At 47.5% G+C, this 20,677-nt stretch overlaps 1 protein-coding gene and 1 long non-coding RNA gene across 3 annotated transcripts in view; one reads left to right on the top strand and one right to left on the bottom strand.

The window, feature by feature from the left end:
- The window catches only part of LOC309540188, a 29,966-nt gene extending 14,853 nt beyond the window's left edge, over positions 1-15,113 (top strand). Inside the window, exon 2 of the long non-coding RNA XR_014223112.1 lies at positions 14,862-15,113. This is a non-coding gene — a long non-coding RNA (uncharacterized lncRNA). The remainder of the gene's footprint in view (positions 1-14,861) is intronic.
- Positions 1-17,472, bottom strand: part of LOC309540007 (5-hydroxytryptamine receptor 7-like) — a 31,163-nt gene extending 13,691 nt beyond the window's left edge. Inside the window, exons 1-2 of one of the 2 annotated variants that reach the window (XM_082236565.1) lie at positions 16,456-17,472; positions 9,147-9,673 (exon numbers count right to left, since the gene is read on the bottom strand). In XM_082236565.1, coding sequence (XP_082092691.1) covers positions 9,147-9,658 — 512 coding nt within the window. In that variant the 5' untranslated portion in view covers positions 9,659-9,673; positions 16,456-17,472. Of the gene's footprint in view, positions 1-9,146; positions 9,674-14,369; positions 14,549-16,455 lie in introns of those variants that run through there. The other variant, XM_082236566.1, reaches the window with a different exon arrangement.
- Positions 17,473-20,677: the final 3,205 nt, after the last annotated feature.

The raw sequence follows: 20,677 nt of genomic DNA, 5'->3' as shown, positions 1-20,677 counted from the left end.
AGGTCGCAGTGGAGCAAATGTACCAGCGGAGCCAATCCTGCACTCCCTCTGGTGCGTCAACACTGCACCAACTTCCTGACTCCTCTCCCCCTCTAACCTCCCAGTAAGCAGCAATGATGCAACCGACTGGAGGTCAGGTGAGTGTTGCCATTGCGCCCCCACCATCCACCACCTGCAACACAGTCAAGTCAGGTGTGCCCAGCCCAAGCCCAAGGCGATGGACTTGTTAAGTACAATTGTGTTGGGTTTGGAACTTAACAGGTTAAGTTCTTCCCAGGATGCCACACCATTCTGACGTCAGTTTTGGAAGCTTGGGAGGAGCTTGGGAGGAGTTTGTCAGTCCCACTCGGTATTTTGTGGGGAAAGGATGCAGTTTTGTCATGGCTGCAAATAGTCCTGGAAATTCCTAAGAAATGCTGGAATAAAAGCTGTAAATAGACAAACCTGGACTCTGTGTGTTTGTCTGAGAGCTGAGACAAGCTACGTGACAGTTCTACACCGCTGTGCGAAGCTCTGCTGAGTCGTGACGGAAAGCCGCAGCAGAAGTGTGCCGGGCGGCCATAAATTGCTAATTGAGGTTCGCAAATCAATTAGCGGGAGTCACGGATATAAACAAATAGCCACAGGTTATGGGTAACCTAAATCACCTATCGTAAAACTGTCACGGAAGAGCTGCCGGGAGCTGAGAAATCTGCGGTGTCTAGCAGAGGAGCACGGAAGCAAGCAAGCAAGCAAGCTGAAAGACGCTGTTGCTGAATGCTGAAAGCTGTGAGCTGAGAGCAGCAAGGAATCGTTTCTCCACGCCAGAGGAGCTTTTGTGAGTACAGCTTGGGGCGATTTGGGAGAACGGGAGAACATGGCAGATGGCCAGGAGGTGATTCAAGCTCCGTTTGAACAGCTTGAGGAACTCACCGCCCAAGCGTGGAATACCTGGGCAAGATGGGTGAGAGCGTGGTTTATAGCCACGGAGGTTTGGGACATTTCCCAGAGGGAACCAGTGCAACTGGTGGACAGAGATGCAGGAAAGCTGAAGTCTGTTTCTCTGGAGGAGAAAATGCAGAGGGAGAAAGCTATGAGAGCTGAGGTCTGCATGTTGAGAGCAGGTGTTCATGCTAATTTGCAACATCATCTGGATGGCGTTAAATCTGCGTGTGAGGCCTGGAGTGTGCTGAAACGTCTGTGTGAAGGCTCAGCAGGAGGCCTAGGGCAGATGGAAGCTGAAAGCCTAGAGATGGCTGGAGCCCCTGTTCCTGATGATTTAGCCTCAAGGAGTGCTAGTGAGCAAGTCGGGGGGGCGGAAAGTTCCAAAGGCAAGTTTGAAAAGTTTTCCACTGAACCTGCTGGAATGGAGCGGCAGTTCAGGGGGGGCGGATCTGGCAAGGAGTGCTTTTCCGGAAGAAGGAGAAGGAGGCCAGCTGGGAGGAGCCCCAGGCAGTGTTTTTCCACTGGAGTTCGTCGTTGCTACGTGTGTAAAGCAACAGGACATCTGCGTCAAGACTGCCCACAGAGGGCAGCTGCACAGGAAGGTTTCAAGGACACTTCTCATGGGAAACAGGCGGGTTTCCATGGCAACCGGTCTGGAAAAACAACCAGGCGTGAGACTGAGGCTGGTGGACGTGCCAGGTGCCAGGAGGAGACGTATCAGATCACGGCTAGTCTGGCGTTGGCTGAAGACAGCTGTGGGACAGAGCTAAGTTTTGTTATTGACTCTGCAGCTAATCGCAATTTGATTCCAGAGACACCTGCTGTCGAGAGGTGGAACTGCACGGCAATTCCTGCCGGGAAAACTGTACTGTTTGCAAATGGACAGAAAAGACAAATGACTAATGCTGTAAATTTGCATTTTTGTGTTTTACAGGAAACGTTGGAGTGTTGTACTGTTCCTGGGATGCAACACTGTCTTTTATCTGTGCCTTATTTACTGAAAAAGGGATTTACGGTTTGTTTTCAGGGTGATGTGTGCACAATCTCCAAAGGAGGGAGGATGCTTGCCAAGGTTAAAAAGGGGCAGAATGATCTCTTCATTCTTAAAACGTCTCTGGAGGATGGTGGGAAGGTTGAGAAAGCACAAGCACTGCGTGCTACAATTCCCAATCATGATTCATGCGTACATGCTTGGCATACACGTACAGCTCATAGTTCTCTTGAAGAACTACAGGTGCTGCCAGAAGTTTCCAATGGTTGTAAGATCTCAGAATGTGGACATGCTATAAGTTGTGAAACTTGCAAACTGGCAAAGGTAAAAGGATGCAGTTATCCAAAGGTTGAAAGGATAACAACAAGGCCTTTTGAACTGGTTCACATAGATTTGTGGGGTCCTGTGAAGGAACCAAGTCTGGGAGGGTCAAGGTTTCTGCTCTCGATGCAGGAGGATTTTACTCAGAATTCCTGGATACATGGTCTCAAATCCAAGGATGATGCAGCACAGCTGATCAAAGGGTGGATTGAGGAGGTGGAACAAAGGTTTTCCACCAAAGTGCAAGCTGTCACAAGTGACAGAGGAGCTGAGTTTACAGGTTCTGCTTTGCAGAAGTACTTTCACAAGAAAGGGATACGTCACACAGTGACTTCACCCAATGAGAGGGGAGTGTCAGAGCTAAAGTGTCAGGCTCTGGTTAAAACTGCACAGGTGTTGCTGGAAGACTCTGGGTTACCTCCAAGGTTTTGGCTGGAGGCAATCAAGTATGTAAGCTTCACCTGGAATCGCACCTACAATTCCATGGTAGGGGACACACCGTTTGGGTTGTTGCATGGCAGGAAACCCCAGATTCATTTTTTGCGTATGTTCGGGTCACGTGCGTCTGTGCCGGTACCTGCTGCTTTGCAGGGGCCAGATGGATCCAAGTTCCGAAAAATGATCTTCTGTGGGTATGAGCCAACAGCAAGTGCATGGAGATTTGCATTTCCATCAGGTGATCAGAGTAAGTTACTGATCAGTAAACACGCTGAGTTCTATGAGCAGGATAAAAAGACAAAAGCTGCTGTCAAGCGTGATGTTCTTTCAGAGTGTCTCTCAGAACAGGAAGATTCTGAGGGGGAGGAAGAAGAAGCTGAGTCTGATGATGACGATCAGGTAACTGACCAAAGTCAGGAACAGGAGGAGGTATCGGTAGTTTCTCCACAAGTTGTAAAAAAGGAGGCCAAAAGCGAGCCCAGTTCCCCTGTGAGTGTAATGGAGAGGATTCGAAAACGTTTTAAGTCAGAGGGGGAATCCCGTGATGCTGAGGACACATTTCCTGGTGGCAGTGAGTCAGAGGTAACATCTGAGTTTATGCCCAGAAGGTCTAGTCGCACAACAAAGGGCATTCCACCTGAAAGATACCAGGCAACATGTGCGTGGGCGAGATTCGCACAGTGTGATTCTGGGAGTGTTGAAAGGGTTCAACAGGTGCCTGGGAAAGATGCTGGGAAGGAGCACAAGGCAAAGGGTAAGGTGTTGAGCTCAAAAAGGTCTTGTCAGAATGTGCGGCAAAGGGGGGTGTTGGGTTTGGAACTTAACAGGTTAAGTTCTTCCCAGGATGCCACACCATTCTGACGTCAGTTTTGGAAGCTTGGGAGGAGCTTGGGAGGAGTTTGTCAGTCCCACTCGGTATTTTGTGGGGAAAGGATGCAGTTTTGTCATGGCTGCAAATAGTCCTGGAAATTCCTAAGAAATGCTGGAATAAAAGCTGTAAATAGACAAACCTGGACTCTGTGTGTTTGTCTGAGAGCTGAGACAAGCTACGTGACAGTTCTACACCGCTGTGCGAAGCTCTGCTGAGTCGTGACGGAAAGCCGCAGCAGAAGTGTGCCGGGCGGCCATAAATTGCTAATTGAGGTTCGCAAATCAATTAGCGGGAGTCACGGATATAAACAAATAGCCACAAATTGTTTAATTGACACTGAAATGGGGAATTCCCAAATGTACATTAACGAATTCTTGAATGTGGGGATTTTCCACGTGGCTATATCGAATCCCCGCGACGGGGTGAGCTCCCGTTGCTCAGTCCCTGCTCCTGCCAACCTAGCAGTTCAAAAGCACATCAAAGTGCAAGTAGATAAATAGGTACCGCTCCAGCGGGAAGGTAAACGGTGTTTCCGTGTGCTGCTCTGGTTCGCCAGAAGCGGCTTAGTCATGCTGGCTACATGACCCGGAAGCTGTACGCTGGCTCCCTCGGCCAGTAAAGCGAGATGAGCGCTGCAACCCCAGAGTCGGTCACGACTGGACCTAATGGTCAGGGGCCCCTTTACCTTTTTTATATCGAATCCCCGCGATGGGGTGAGCTTCCATTGCTCAGTCCCTGCTCCTGCCAACCTAGCAGTTCGAAAGCACATCAAAGTGCAAGTAGATAAATAGGTACCACTCTGGCAGGAAGGTAAACGGTGTTTCTGTGCGCTGCTCTGGTCTCACCAGAAGCAGCCTAGTCATGCTGTCCACATGACCCGGAAAAAATTGTCTGCGGACAAATGCCAGCTCCCTCGGCCTGTAAAGCGAGATGAGTGCCGCAACCCCAGAGTCGTCCGCGACTGGACTTAACTGTCAGGGGTCCTTTACCTTTTTTTTATATTGAAGCTGAAGAAAAGACTGAGCTCTAACTGAGTTGGTAACTAACTATTGTTGTTTTCTGCTAGCAAAAATGTGAGTGTTTAACCTTAGATCAAAGGTATCTCAGAGGGATGGATGAAGGGACCAATCACTCGAGCTGGGTTGGCCACCAAATGGGCCATCTCTTTAATGCAGAGGTGAGGAGACTCAGGCCAAGGGAACAAATGCAGCCCCTTAGATCTCTCTCCCTGGCCTTGCTACAGGGAACCAGGCAGAGGGCCTTCTCGGTGGTGGCACCCGCCCTGTGGAACGCCCTCCCATCAGATGGCAAAGAGATAAACAACTACCTGACATTTACAAGACATCTGAAGGCAGCCCTGTTCAGGGAGGTTTTAATGTGTGACATTTTGATGTATTTTTAATCCTTGTTGGAAGCCGCCCAGAGTGGCTGGGGAAACCCAGCCAGATGGGCGGGGTACAAATAATAAATAATAATAATAATAATAATAATAATAATAATAATAATTATTGTTGTTGTTGTTGTTGTTGTTGTTGTTGTTGAACTCTGATCATGTCTCTTCCTTGTTTGGATGGAGGGCAGAGAGAGGGGTATGAGTATGTGTAGGAACCAGCCTGTTGTACAAAGCTATAAAAAAATATTCATTGTTCCACCTGCCTTTGCCTCTGGCCCTCCAAACACTGGCATGTGGCCCTTGCAAGATTGCCCAGAAGGAAAGACAGTTCTCAGGCTGGAAACAGCTCCCCATCCCTGCTACAAGGGACTTCTGCTTCGTAAGCAATCTTTTTTTAAAAGCCACAACAACAACAACAGGCAGTGATAAATGCGATTGCTGAACCCAGCTTGTGTACAATGGGCGCCCTTCACCGAAGAGGCTGCTCCTTTTTATTTCTCTGCATATTTATACTGAAGGGCAGTGCAGACATTTCCAAATAAATAAAATAAATCTCTACCTCTCAGACTTTATGGCTCCTTCTAACAGGAGCACCAAACATTAAATACGTGCAGTCTGGGATTGCTTTTGAATTCCACACGCCTACCCTTTGCATTCAGAGACGCTGCTGCTGTAACTTGCGCAATTAACTTTAAGTGTCTGCTTCCTAATTCTGCTCAGATTTCTTTCCTTTGTTTTTGTTTCAAAGATAGAAAGTCGCACAGACAAGGAATTAAGTGCACAGACTGGGGGGAGAAGAACAGGGTATTTTAAAAGCATCAAGGGATAGCTGTACAGTGCGGTGCAGAGTGCCAGACTAGGACCCGGGAGGGACACGAGTTCAAATCCCCACTTAGGCACGGGGTGACCTCAGCCTAACCTACCTCAAAGGATTGTTGTGGGGATTAAGAGAGGAGGGAGAGGTCCATACGCCCCCCCCCTTTTTGGTCCTTGGACAAGTGGGATATAAACACCGCAAAGAAACAAATTCATTATCTTGGCAGATTTGGTTTGGATTTACAGTAGTGAGGCCCCCTTGGCTTCTAGACTTCCAGACCGTTTTGTAGCTGGGATTCAAGGACTTACCAGAAAATTCAGGATGTAAAATTAAAGTGGTTTGGGTGCTCTTGCACCATAAACTGCTTTCAACCCCTCCCCAACTCCCCCCCTCCCCTAGAAAGGAAAGCAATGGGAAAAGGCACTATGGCTTGACACAATCTTTCCACCAAGACATCATGATGAACAGCGGATGTTGCAACACCCAGCCATAATCTTTGTGCAAGCAAATCAACAAACAGGTTGTTTGGACGCAACGTGGCTCAGTTGAAATGGGCTTAATTTTGTGGTATAGGCATTTCCTTGTGGTGCGAGGCTGTGCTAGACCAGGGTGGTCCAACACACATACAGCCCTTTTTTGGCAGCCCTCGGCAACATTTGACTCCCCGCCCTCGCACTGCCTTCTCAAAGCTGGGTAAGCTTTGGGAAGGAGGCAACAAAGCAAAGTATGACCCATGGCTTCTGTGTCAAAGTACTGTACTCTCAAAGTATCGATGTGTGCATAGGGGAAAGCTGCATTCATATTTTTGATGGATTTTTGTGCAGACCCCTTAAAAATCAATCAATCAATCAATCAATCAATCACGAACTGGTATGGAAAAGTGAAAAATGGAAAAGTAATTGTTGGAAATATGTTTAAAAAACCAATAAAAATGTATAACAAAGGAAAAGTGAAAAACGAATATTCCAGTCCATTACTTCTCTCTCTCTCCCACACCCCCAGTTTTTCATTAACCCATCCCTACAAAAATTTGGCATTCCATGGCATCCTCCATACTCTCTGAGCTGAAACCGCTACCTTTGAAGGTGACCCGGACTCTGCAATTAATCCAGAATGCGGCAGCTAGACTGGTGACTGGGAGTGGCCACCGGGACCACATAACACTGGTTCTGAGAGATCTGCATTGGCTCCCAGTATGTTTCCGAGCACAATTCAAAGTGTTGGTGCTGACCTTTAAAGCCCTAAACAGCCTCGGTCCTGTATACCTGAAGGAGCGTCTCCACCCCCATTGTTCAGCCCAGACACTGAGATCCAGTGCCGAGGGCCTTCTGGCGGTTCCCTCACTGCGAGAAGTGACGTTACAAGGACCCAGACAGAGGGCCTTCTCAGTGGTGGCGCCCACCCCGTGGAATGCCCTCCCTTCAGATGTGAAGGAAATAAGCAGCTTCAGATGTGAAGGAAATAAGCAGCTATCTTCTCTTTAAAAGACATCTGAAGGCAGCCCTGTTCAGGGAAGTTTTTAATGTTTGTTTCTATTTTTAATATTCTGTTGGGAGCTACTCAGAGTGGCTGGGGAAACTCAGCCCGATGGGTGGGGTATAAATAAATTATTATTATTATTATTATTATTATTATTATTATTATTATTATTATTATTTTCAGTTTCACCCCTCTCAACATTCTGCAGGCACTGAGTACACGCCATCTTCATTGGGCTGTTTTGTTTTTTGGAGGGGTGATGTTCTACAGATTCTCCTTACTCCTACATCTGCAAGTCTCCGATTTCCCCCAAGCCTGCTGGCATCTCCCTGTGGCTGTTCTCAGCACATAAATAAAGACACTCAGACAACTGAATTGGTTAGACTATCGGGTGACCTCCGTCAGGAAATGTCACCTTTAGGCCACGCATACCATCCTCTTAATTTCCCTGTACTTCAGTGAGAAACTTAGAGAGAGTTTCATTTGCAGTTGAGTACAGAGCACACCAGACAATGACAGTGATTCTAAATAATCGGCCTGGTTAAGGTTTTCTGTATGCACGACATGTGCTCTGCCTCTAAGCAATGACTCTGCCCATCTGAATTCAATCTTCACGCATCCTCGTACTGTTCCCAATCGAGCAAAAGGATCTGAATGCAAAGGCTGCACACCCACATCCACAATCATCATCCATAAGGTAGTTGCTTATTTAGCGGTGCTCCTTCAATAGCATACATTTCACATTCAGCAGCAATAAATTATCAGGGACCATGGGTGGTATCCAACACGCTCGTTCTGTTCACGCAAGGATTTGTAGGTATAAAATGGAACCTCTCTCCTACTTCTTCCCCTGAGTGCACTCCATGCCTTCTCCAAATTTGCTTCGGAAAGGTTTTATTTGGGGAGGGGGGGAAGGAGAGGGGAGAAAGTTCCTTCGCACAAGGGCAAATCCTTGCGCCGACAGAACGAGTTGCGTAGCAAATGCTCTAGCCGGGGGTTTCCTGTTTTGATCTAGATCTAGACCTTTCTCAACTCCAATCATCCCTAGCTAGCAGGAACAGTGGTCAGGGGATGGTGGGAGTTGTAGTCCAATGACATCTTGGACCCAGGGTTGAGAAAAGCTGGTCTAGATGACCTGCAAAGGCCATGTGCGCATTTTGTGGGATGTGAAACACAAGAGCAGTCAAGTACAACATTCCTAGAGTGAACATGTTTACACATGGGAAGGAATGTTTGTCCAGTCAGCAGGTAAACTTCCTGTTTCCTTCTGGGCTGGGACAGACTTCCTCTGCATGTGACTAGAGGTGGGCGTGGCCTCACCTGTGCAGGTAACAACAAAAGCACAGGGCAGGGCAGCCATCTCTCTCTCTTTGACTACATGCACCGAAGAAGCAACATCTGCTTAGCCAAAGATGCTCTCTTGGCTTCAGCCAAGAGAGGACAAAGGGACTGTCTTCTTATGAGATATTTTCCAGGTAATTGTTACTTTTCTAAGCTAAGTCTGCCTTCTGGGATCCAACTGTGAGCAAAATGTGAGTAAACTCTTTACACTTTTATAGAAGACTGTGTTGTGTCTTATCTTTTATGAGGGAATAAGGGGGAAATACCAGAACAGTTATAGAGGCTTTAGTGAGCCTGAGCAAATGTATCCGCTGTGAGTTTAAAAGGGGGACTGTTACATTGCTAAATTGTGAACTTGTTAACACAAGTTGGAAAGGCTATAATAAAACAATATGTCCTCTCCTGCATCCCTGAACATTCCCACAACAATCCAATGATTCTATGAACCTGGACAGTCTCTTCTGTTTTCTGCCCCTGCTGCTGTTTCCACTGAACATTTCCACACGCATACGCACACAAACACACATAATTCTGTGAGCCTATGATTCGTAAAACAGGAGACCATCCTTACCGGTCCACGCTGATGACACAAAGCGTCATGATGGATGCCGTGCAGCACATGACGTCCATGGCAATGAAGACGTTGCAGAAGACCTCCCCAAAGAGCCACTCCCCTCCCACCAGGTCGGTGATGATGACGAAGGGCATGACGGCAAAGGCCACAGACAAGTCAGCCGCAGCCAAGGAGACCACCAGGTAGTTGGACGGCTGGCGGAGCTTTTTGACGATGCATACGGAGATGATGACCAAGCTGTTGCCCGCAATGGTCAGCAGAGTGATGACTGAGAGGACCGTCCCGATGATGACCTTCTCAGTGTCCCCGTACAGCAGTATATCCTCCCCGCAGTCCGTGGCGTTGGTGGCATTGGCGGGCAGGAGAAGGTCTGGCTCAGGGGACGCGGAGGGTCCTTCAGGCATGAATGGAGCTGAGGGTGACTTCCGGGTGGAATACTCCTGACCCGAATCCTCCACGGCGAGAATATGTTGTTCCGAAAACGGGCTGGGGCCGATCCTGACCAACATGCTTCGAGCAGACTGCTGTGTAGAGAAGAGACACGAGCTTGTTATTATTTCAGGCCAATTGCTTCAGCTGCAAAAAAATAAATAAAACAAACCTCCGGCAAGTTAGACGCACAAATGGAGACTGATGCAAATACGCAGATGTGTGCTTTGTCTGCTTCCCCACCGATGCTCTCAGATGCTCTCCCACTTGGAAATAAAATGCAGCACTCGGATACAGAAATTATCAGGGCCGGCCCTACCGTTAGGTCAATTGATTCGGCTGCCTCTCGCAACAGATGCTGGTGTGCCTAGGAGAGGGGTTATTCCTGGCCATTCCTGCTGAGCAGAGCTGCTCTTAAGCTCAGCAGTTGCCTCAGGGGTGGGGTGGGAACCCTGTCTCATTGCTGGTGTTGAAATATGAGTTAACTTCCACTCTGTTCCCCTACATGGAATAAGGAGAGGACATCTGGCCTACTCCTTCGGGTAGTGAAAAAGCTGGATATCAAATCCAAACTCTTCTTCTTTGCTTTAAAGTAAAGGGACTTCTGACTGTTCGGTCCAGTCGTGACCGACTCTGGGGTTGCGGTGCTCATCTCGCTTTATTGGCCGAGGAAGCCGGCGTACAGCTTCCGGGTCATGTGGCCAGCATGACTAAGCTGCTTCTGGCGAACCAGAGCAGCGCACGGAAACGCCGTTTACCTTCCTGCCGGAGCAGTACCTATTTATCTAAGTGCACTTTGGCGTGCTTTCAAACAGCTAGGTTGGCAGGAGCAGGGACCGAGCAACGGGAGCTCACCCCATCGCAGGGATTCGAACCGCCAACCTTCTGATTGGCAAGTCCTAGGCTCAGTGATTTAACCTGCATTCAAGGCTACCTGCATCCCATTTCTTTGCTTTAGGCAACATAAAATCTTGAGCCAGCCATAAACCCCATTCACACATACTGCTCACCTGCCACTCTCATAGACACACGGTCTGAGGCAGTCTTTGCCAACCTGGTGCCCTCTAGCTGATTTGGACTACAGCTACCAGGGAGCAGGTAGCATTGAAGGGCACTAGGCTGGACAGAGGCTAGTTTAAGAGTTCACCAATGGTGGAATTGTGGCCTTTCCACCAACACCAGTTGTTCCTGGACTCTATGGGCGGAGAATCCTTGACACTTCGAAGCAGTTGGGAAATGTTTGTGAGCATTCCATGACACCCCAGCAGCTTAAGCAAACAGCTGATTTCAGCCAACTCAATCTAGTTATCTCGCTAGCTCATAGCTAGGGAGGTTTGAAAGACGGCAGCCTGCCTTGATCTGATGGAGGAGATGGGAAGTTGGCAAAAGCATTTATGCGGATCTGTGAGTTTCATGCTTTATATACTGCAGACTAACTTCTGCAGGCAAAGATTACTCAATTTCAGGATGCACAGCGACTAAGAGAATAAATAGTTAAGACAGCTCGTGTAAGCATAGTTATCAGTCTCCTTTTCAACGCTTATTCTTCGCCGTCTCCTTTTTAAATATATATTCTATGTTTCCCCAAGTGCAGTTCAATCATAATGAAACGGGCACGGTAAAATATAAGGCCGTTACGCTGAATTACCCACTGGTCCATTAATAAAACTGGCATAAATCTGCAAATGTTTGAAAAGAATTGTCCTAAAGGAAAAAAGAGAGGCATGCTTTCTTTGCTAGATGATGACCTCATAGCAGGTATAATCTTCCAAGAAGTGGCATTTAATCCTTCGTCAAAGGGAAGAGGCATGTCGCTTTTAAGACAGTACTTGCCACCTGCAATTCTTATAAGTCCTTTTATTAAAAATAATATGTGTTTTTTTAAAAAAAACCTGCTGCCTACAGCATCTTTTTAGTAGATCGGAAGTGCTTGAAATTGCTAAATCGTGCTGATGAATCATTTAGATATTATAGCTGCACTAATATTATCAGGAAGATTTATTCTATGTAGTCATTACAATATGAATCGGCTCTTCTACACTGCGGAGAGCTGAGTGCAAATTCTGATGTGCAACCGGGTGGTCATCAATCATTTGGGCCTACAGTGGTGCCTCACAAGGCGAAAAGAATCCGTTCCGTGATTCTCTTCGTCTAGTGGTTTTTTCGTCTTGTGAAGCAAGCCAATTGAAGGATTAGCGGATTAGCGCTATTAGCAGCTTTTAGCGGCTTTTAGCGGCTTTTAGCAGCTTATCTGCTGATCGGATCAGCTGATAAGCGGCTTAGCGGCTTAGAAAAGGGGGGGAACCAGCAGGAACTCGCAAGACATTGTCGTCTTGCGAAGCAAGCCCATAGGAAATTCGTTTTGCGAAGCACCTCCAAAACGGAAAACTCTGTCGTCTAGCGGGCTTTCCGTCTTGCGAGGCATTCGTCTTGCGGGGCACCACTGTAGTGTACTGCTACAGCCTTCCCCAGCCGAGTGCCCTCTCGTTGTTGTAGAACTATAACTCCTGCCAGCCCCAGTCGCCATGGCCATTGCGATGGGAATTGTAGTACAAAATATCTGGAAGGTTGGGAAAGGGTGCTGCTGAATCCACCCCAACAAATCTCCTCACTAAAGGATCACTCTCTTTATTAATATTGTTTGCTTCGGAAATATGAACACTGGCAGGGCACAAATTCTGAGGCTGGACCCTTCCCCTGTAAACAACACATTTTTGCAGCGTTAGTCAATATGGCAGCCTTCAGGTGTTGCTGGACTACTTCTCCCATGATTCCATGCTGCTTGGGGCTGATGGAAGTTGAACAGGCAACTCCCCATTCATGCTTGTTATGTACTGAGTTGAATAGGATCCAAACTGCAGCAGTCTGATTGGTCCTAGAACAATAGGATCCAAAATGCAGCAGTCTGATTGGTCCTAGAACAATAGGATTCAGAATGCAGCAGTCTGATTGGTCCTAGAACAATACAGCAGTATGATTGGTTGGCAGGAACCACCCAATCCTGCTCCAGATAGAAGTGAATCCACAACCTGATTGGCTTACAGTAGAATTCCGGAATTAGCCAATCATGTGCAGACCATTGTGTAAATAATGTATATAAAGCTGATACTCTGAGGGGACATTCATTCATTCCTCCTCACCACTATGAGCTGAATAAAGAGCATGAAATCACTTTGCGACTCTGAGTGTATTTCAATGCTCATTCAAGGCACACACAACCGCGCATGTGTGCATCGCTGTGAACCTAGAAGTGGCATGAAAAGGGGCAAAAACAGCCCCAAAAGGAATGGCAGATGAAGATGATGGACTTTTCAGAGCTAGCCGACCTGACTGGAAGAGTCCGCGACCAGAAAGAGGAGGAGTACCAGGACGACTGGATGAAATTCAAAGACTATTTAGTTAAATATGCTAAGATAACTTAATTGGAAAAACTTGCAAATACCAGATAGGCTTAGGATTTAAATATGTGATGTTAGAGAATAATATGTTTAAAGTTAAAACGAGAAGGAAGAAAGATGTTAAGTGACTAAGTTAATTTTATGAGAAAATTGGTTTTGGAAAACTGTTACAAAGATATACAATGAAACTCAGCCAGGGGGATTCGAGGAAGCCATTTAACAATGTTACTAAGATTGGATTAAGTATAGTTAAGATAAATGTTTGTTTGTTTGTTTAAAATTCTGGAAAATCAATAAAAAAAATTGAAAAAGGAAAAAAAAACAGCCTCGAAAGATTGTGGAAACAGCAAAAAAAAAAAAAAAGCAAAAAAAAAAGCAACCCTATGAGCTCTTGCCCCAGCCTTTGAGCAGTGGCATAGCTAGTCGCTCGGGTGCCCGGGGCGGCGCGCGTGCCCTGCAGCTGGGGGCGGAGCAAGCCGCCCATGGGGGGAGGAGAGCTGCCCGTGGGGGCAGGGCGGGCTAAGCCTCCCCCTCAGCTGTAGGACAGCTGAGGCGTTGGGCAGACACAAGCCCCGCGCTGCTCGAAAAAGCAGCGCAGAACTTGCAGGCAGTCCGCCAACCGCCTCCCCCTCAGGAGAGGCGCGTGGCTCAGGCACGATGCAGGCCCCGTGGTCTGGCACCCAGTGCCCCCCGCCTCACCTAGCTATGCGTCTGGATTAGGCAGATTTATGGGGGAGAGGGCTGTGGAAGGCTACTAGTCATAAAAGCCATGCTCTGCCTGCAAATTTGGAAGCAGAAATGCTTCTGGTTTTTGGAAATCACTTGAGGGGAGAGTGCTCCTGCTGTGGCGTAGGAAGAGGGGGGTGCGGCAGGTGCAGGAATTATTATTTTTCAAAAACACATATTTTTGTCAGTTTGTCACACACACACCCCCTCAGTGATGACACCCGGGGCGGCCCTCACCCACCGCACGCCCCCTTCCTACGCCACTGCCTTTGAGGTCTGTGGAGAGTTGGAGTTTGAGCAAGGAGATAAGATAGAACTTTATTCGCATTAGCCAATGGCCATAGCAACAGTAAAACATTACAGTATACGCAGAAAAGGGAATTTGATATAAGAGCACAATTTACAGTCCTGCATCAGCCGTCAGTTAGTGGCCCTTATTCTGATTGCCCCTGCTATGAACCTAGCCACCTTTGAGCAAGGAGGCTTGCAGGGAGCGAATGTGATGGAGTTTGGTGGACATGGTAAGTTCTGATTATTTTTTTTAAAGGGGGGTTTTCAAGGGTTTACAGATGTTTAGAGGGTGCTTGCGGGCTTTTCCAGTTGTGCTCCAGATATACACAATTTCACTGAGACGTGTGCTGCCTCAGAACGTAATACCCCACATTACCTCACGTGTAATCCAACAACATCTGGAAGGTAGCGTTCTGGCTACCCCAGTTTTGTAGCATCAGATAATGGGCACAATCCAAATGGACATTCTCTACTGTGTTTTTACACCGTAAAAACGATGCCGGGGCAGAGAAGCCAACAGAACCAATGATAGACAGAGATGGAGCCAGTGACAGGTAGAGCAAATTAATTCTACGTTTCCCCCCGTTGTTCTCCCTGCAAAAGCGAGACTAGGGAGGAGAAGGAAACATTCAAGATCATCCTCTGGGCTGGTCAAAAGAAGGCAGGCAGGTTTGGAAGAATCAAGGCTGATGTTCGTGGGGTAGTGACCCGTTTGCATTAATGGACTAGCCTCCACACGCCCTTCTTCCATTTCAAAGGGGCTCGCTTGGGCAAACCTCTGAGTCACAAGCTTAGGGTCACCCAGCAGTTTCTCCAAGCAAGGTGATGCCTTAATCTCAGATCCGTTTTTTCCCTGTTTCCTTTGCAGGTACCTCTTCCAAACCAGCATTTGGGTCACCGGTGGCTGGAGCGGAAGGTGGGAGAAATGGCCCGGTCCCATTCATGACTGATTTTAGAAGACTTCAAAAGGTGGAGGGAGAATGTGATTTGCTGGAGTGAGAAGGGATGTCACTTGTGGATTTCATTAAGGGACCTCCCCATCCCCCGCATTCTTTCTTCTCTAATTAGGGAACTAGATTAAATGTTGCAGCCAAGTCACTGGGAAGGGATGTGGGAAGGAGTTGGAAAGTCTAATATTGGATTGATTTTATATATTCAAGTGTGAATTCATTGATGCATATTGCAAAGGTACACACACACACACACACACACACACACACACACAAAATTCTCCTTTAGCAAAATAGCCTGAGACATCCGAATTGTTCAGATAATCAGAAGTGCAGATAAATCAAATTGGTGAGTTAAAATTTAGAGAGAGAGAGAAAGAGATTATCATGACAAACAATGAATTCTAATCATCGAGAAGTTCCGAAAACTGAGCAGTGGCAATAAGACTTCTAATCCAGCACACAAACATAATTATGTTCATAGCTCTCATGGTATCCATTCCTCAACTTTTTTCTGCCTTTCACCCAGATCCTGGTATTTACACTGGAAGGTCCTTGAGACCAGGGACCTCATTTTACACAAATGGTACCGTGCAAGTATTAAACAATATGCCCTCTATTTAACAAGGTTTGCATTAAGGAACTCAATGGCCATATATAGCCTAGAAGAGCCTTCCTTGACTTGGTGCACCCCCTATGTTTAGACTACACCCATCAGTCCCAGCTGATGGGAATTGTAGTACAAAACAACTGGCCAGCACTAGGTGGGGGAAACTGGCCTACCACAGCCAGCAGCTGAATAAAATGATATTTAGGGACACCGTCTGAAGGCAACAGGGATGGGCTGCCAACCACAGAGAGGGCATTTGAACTTGGCAGCAAACAAGTCTTGACTGGATGTCTTCAGCCAACGTGAGATCTAGCAAAGGTTTTATTTGCAAATGGGATGTGTAGGAGAGTGGGAGCTTGTGGGGGTCAGACTTTAGGACCTTTAGGTGCACCGCTTCTCTTAAGAGAGTTGGCACTCCTTTGTTCGCTGAGTGATAGACATCACTCTCCCAAATCCCATCTCTTTAAACACCATGGATGCTTGGACCATTTTAGATTTCGTGCGCGCCACGCAGGCAAAGCGTTAGGCAGTGAAACAACCTCTGCACCCCACATAGTCGTGCTGAACTGCAACATCACCCCAGGTTAGACGTCTTCCTGAGTGCCCATTAGTACTCGCATCTCTCTGTCTCGTCTCCCTCGGCTGTTAACAATGAATCGGCTGCGCTCTTTCGGAGAGAGATACATCTTCTCAAAAGTCTCTCTCCTGCCCACTCCCCTTAAAAACACTTTAAACAAATGCCAAACATCTACTGCAGAAGAAGTACAACTTCTCCCCTTCCCCCACTGTGCCCTGCAAAATCCCAGGCTGAGATTGGCTTTCTGCACATAGCGCATGAGAGGCTGCCCCTCTGATAACTTCAGATACCCTTCCTGCAAAAGAATGGGAAAAAGAAGTCTCACCTCTAAGGCAGCGAGGAGGGAGAAATGTCAGGGAGGAGATGGCTTTTGCCTGGTCTCTTGAGATGGACATCTTCTGTCCAGGAGCACAGAGTCCCTTTACCTTTTTGAAATTGCTGGAGACTCTTCAAGCCTGACTTTCAGTGGTCCAAGTGTTCCCTGAGAAAGATCCAAGAGTGAAAAGGATGGCTGCAGGTCGCCAGGTTACAGCCTCTGGAGGCTGCTTCTATTTCCCGGGCAAGCTAAGAACTGCCACAGCAGGAGGAGAAGATGCAAAGAAGCAGGCTCCCTCAACTCTCTCTCTCCCCCCCTCTCCCCCTCCCCTCCTAAGCATCATTCTGCTGCAGACACACAGAGAGTGGCAAGGAAACACCAGGCTGGTCTTGGCGGCTGCTGCAAAAACTCAGGGAGAACAGCCTGGGGGATCTCTTCTCGTTTCCCTGAGCAGAAAGAGAATCTGGGTCTCTCCTATTCCATCCTTCCTTGCCAGGGCATCAGCAACCTGGACTGCCGGAGGCGAGCTGCGCGAGGAAGGAAACGAGCCTTGTCAGGGCTGCAAGAATTGCCACGAAGGTGCAATCGATTCTGTCACACTTCTTTTGCTGCTTTTTTCGAGGGAGCATCGAGAAAAGCCCAGTGGAGACGCCTTGCAGGAACCTCGCTGGAGCGAATGGTGGTAGCCGGCAGTTAAAGTCTTTCATCTGCAAGTAAACCAAGACCTGCTATTGTTTCCTTTCAGCCAGACTAAAAATATACCTTCTTTATATGAGAACCCTTTCTTTATATATTGAAGTCTACACAGATCATCTGAACAAGCAACCTCAAACCTAAAAAGGATGACTTCATTCATTAAGATTTGGGAGCTGGTTAATTGGATCACAGTTGTCACCATAACAAAACCTCAGCGTTGCAAAATGAAAAGTTTTCAGTCATGAGAAACCTGCTATGGATATATAAAGCATTTCTGCATCGTCAAATATTATTTAAAATTTAAAGCCCCCCCCCCTTACAATGCTATTTTAGATGTCATCCCCGTCCCCCTGCTTATGTCTGAATATATGGGTTTTACACCCTTCCCCCCTTTTGAAATTATGATTTTTAAATGTATGTATATATTCTTTCCCTAATAATATTGTTCAAAGTGTAAACTTTTCCAAAGTGTCAGGAAAAAAGAGGATCTTGTAAAACCTGAGCTGTATTATCAAATTTCTCTCCTGGCTACCACTACTGCAGGACTGAATCTAAGCCAGGCCTGTGTTCGAAGGCCTGTGGTGTTCAGTGTTGAAAGTCATCCACAGAGCATGTGAAGTAAAATTAAAGTGGAAAATGTCTTTGGTAGCGAACTGGTCCCTTTCCGCTACTGAGATCCACAGGTAGCTTATGAGATGCAGCTAAAAGAGATTTCCCCTTTGCCCACCACAAATTGATCACCAGCAGGTGGGAAGCAAAATAAAAAATATAAAATGTTAATACCCCATCTCCCCATCCCCTTCTCAGACACCTCTGGTTTTCTTTCCTTTTTTCTGTGTGCTTGAAAATGGTCTTTGGAACAAATAACTCAGCAAACGGTCCTTTCCGCAAGCAGCAGTTTGACACTTCCCAGAGGAGCATTTAGAAAACGCGTCTCCTTCATCGATCGAACGGTCTTAGTGTTTGAACAAGACTTTATGTATAATGTATAACACATATTCTTCTTAAATAGCACCGTCCTGCAACGCACACAGCACTGCTTAGAAGCAAATGCGTAGCCCATCAACATGCTTTCAATGTGCCTGATGCAGCCCACTTTCAAATTGGCTGCTGTTTCAGATTGGCAGCTTTTATTGCTGCTCTGTGATGATCTCTCTTTTTGTTTCTGTCATGAGTTTCCGTAAGCTGCTTTAGTATCACTGGAAGTTGCTACGTACTGAGCAATCTGCACTCGCTGGAGACATCCTATTCCATCCTCTCCAACATTTCTCCAATGAAAATAGGGGCGTCCTATTCCATCCCCTCCACCTCGGTTTTGCTGACTGCTTGGGCATGAATTGTTAGTGTTGACGAGACTCAGCCAGAGCCAGACCAATGGACTGACTGCATATAAGACAGTTTCCTATTTCTCGAGGAAAGCACTTTTCCCCAGTGGTTAGAGCACCTGTCTTGCATGCTAAAGGTGCCTGGCTCAATTCCCAGCACCTCCGGATAGGACTGGGAGAAACTCATGTGTGCATTGGCTCCAGCTTCTAGGGGACAGCACTTTGGGAGCCCCCAATACCCCCCCAATGTTCAGAATGAGGAGAAGGAAGCTGAGAGCTGAGAGCCATTGAAAGTAGGAGCCACCAGCCACTGAAGCTGTGCTGCCACCATGTTCAGCTCTGCTCCCTGGCTCCTCCTGACGTGTCACCGCGCCTGCCCACCCCAGTCTAAACCACTGAGCCTCTTGGGCTTACAGATCAGAAGGTTGGTGGTTCGAATCCCCGCAATGGGGTGAGCTCCCGTTGCTCTGTCCCAGCTCCTGCCAACCTAGCAGTTTGAAATCACACCAGTGCAAGTAGATAAATAGGTACCACTGTAGCGGGAAGGTAAACAGCGTTTCCATGCGCTCTGGTTTCTGTCATGGTGTTCCGTTGCACCAGAAGTGGTTTAGTCCTGCCGGCCACATGACCCAGAAAGCTGTCTGTGGACAAATGCGGCTCCCTCGGCCTGAAAGCAAGATGAGCGCTACAACCCCATAGTTGCCTTTGACTAGACTTAACTGTCCAGGGATCCTTTAACTTCTTCTTTTTTCTGTGCAAGTCGGTGCCTCTGCAGGTGTGGAACCCTGGAGAGCTGCTGCCAGCCAGTGCAGACAATAGCTAGATAGAACAATGTCTGGTTCAGCAGAAAGGCAGCTTCTGATGTCCCGGCAATCGTAATACGTAGCTAGAGGGCTACGTTCGACCTGGCAGGTTATGAGAAGTGCAGGCCTGTGTGAATCAAAGGGGAAGGGAGGGGGATTATTGGAGTCATAGAATTGTAGAATTGGAAGGGACCATGGCGGGGCATCTAGCTCAACCCCCTGGAGTGAAGAAGATGGTTGTTGTTTTTATTCTGTCTTTTATCAGGGGGTTTGGGCTGGGTGTTCATCAGTATGCGGATGATACCCAGCTCTACCTCGCTTTCAAATCAGAACCAGTGGAGGCGGTGAAGGTCCTGTGTGAGTGTCTGGAGGCGGTTGGAGGATGGATGGCAGCTAACGAATTGAGGTTGAATCCTGACAAGACAGAAGTACTGTTTTTGGGGGACAGGGGGCGGGCGGGTGTGGAGGACTCCCTGGTCCTGAATGGGGTAACTGTGCCCCTGAAGGACCAGGTGTGCAGCCTGGGAGTCATTCTGGACTCACAGCTGTCCATGGAAGTGCAGGTCAATTCTGTGTCCAGGGCAGCTGTTTACCATCTCCATCTGGTACGCAGGATGAGACCCTCCCTGCCCTGCGGACTGTCTCGCCAGAGTGGTGCATGCTCTAGCTATCTCTCTATCTTCTATTACTGCAATGCGCTCTACGTGGGGCTACCTTTGAAGGTGACCCGGAAACTACAGCTAATCCAGAATGCAGCAGCTAAAATGGTGACTGGGAGCGGCCACCGAGACCACATAACATCAGTCTTGAAAGATCTACACTGGCTCCCAGTACATTTCCAAGCACAATTCAAAGTGTTGGTGCTGACCTTTAAAGCCCTAAACGGCCTTGGTCCAGTATACCTGAAGGAGCGTCTCCACCCCAATCGTTCTGCCCGGACACTGAGGTCCAGTGCCGAGGGCCTTCTGGCAGTTCCCTCATTGCAAGAAGCAAAGCTACAGGGAACCAGGCAGAGGGCCTTCTCGGTAGTGGCACCCACCCTGTGGAACACCCTCCCATCAGATATCAAAGAGAGAAAAACTACCAGACTTTTAGAAGACATCTGAAGGCAGCCCTGTTTAGGGAAGCTTTTAATGTTTAATCGACTATTCTATTTTAATATACTGTTGAAAGCTGCCCAGAGTGACTGGGGAAACCCAGCCACATGGGCGGGGTATAAATAAATAAATTATTATTATTGTTGTTGTTGTTGTTGTTATTATTATTATTATTATTATTATTATTATTATTATTATTATTATTATTTCTTGTGAACTGAAACCAGCAGGTATACGGCGGTTTACAAACAGCAACAGCATCAACAACAGGCACAAGCACGGACACTCTCAAAAAGCTGTCCAAGTCGAG

Source organism: Podarcis vaucheri (genome assembly GCF_965113315.1).
Source record: "Podarcis vaucheri genome assembly, chromosome: 9".
Classification (NCBI taxonomy): Eukaryota; Metazoa; Chordata; class Lepidosauria; order Squamata; family Lacertidae; genus Podarcis; species Podarcis vaucheri.
This window is presented reverse-complemented; position numbering and strand designations above follow the sequence as displayed.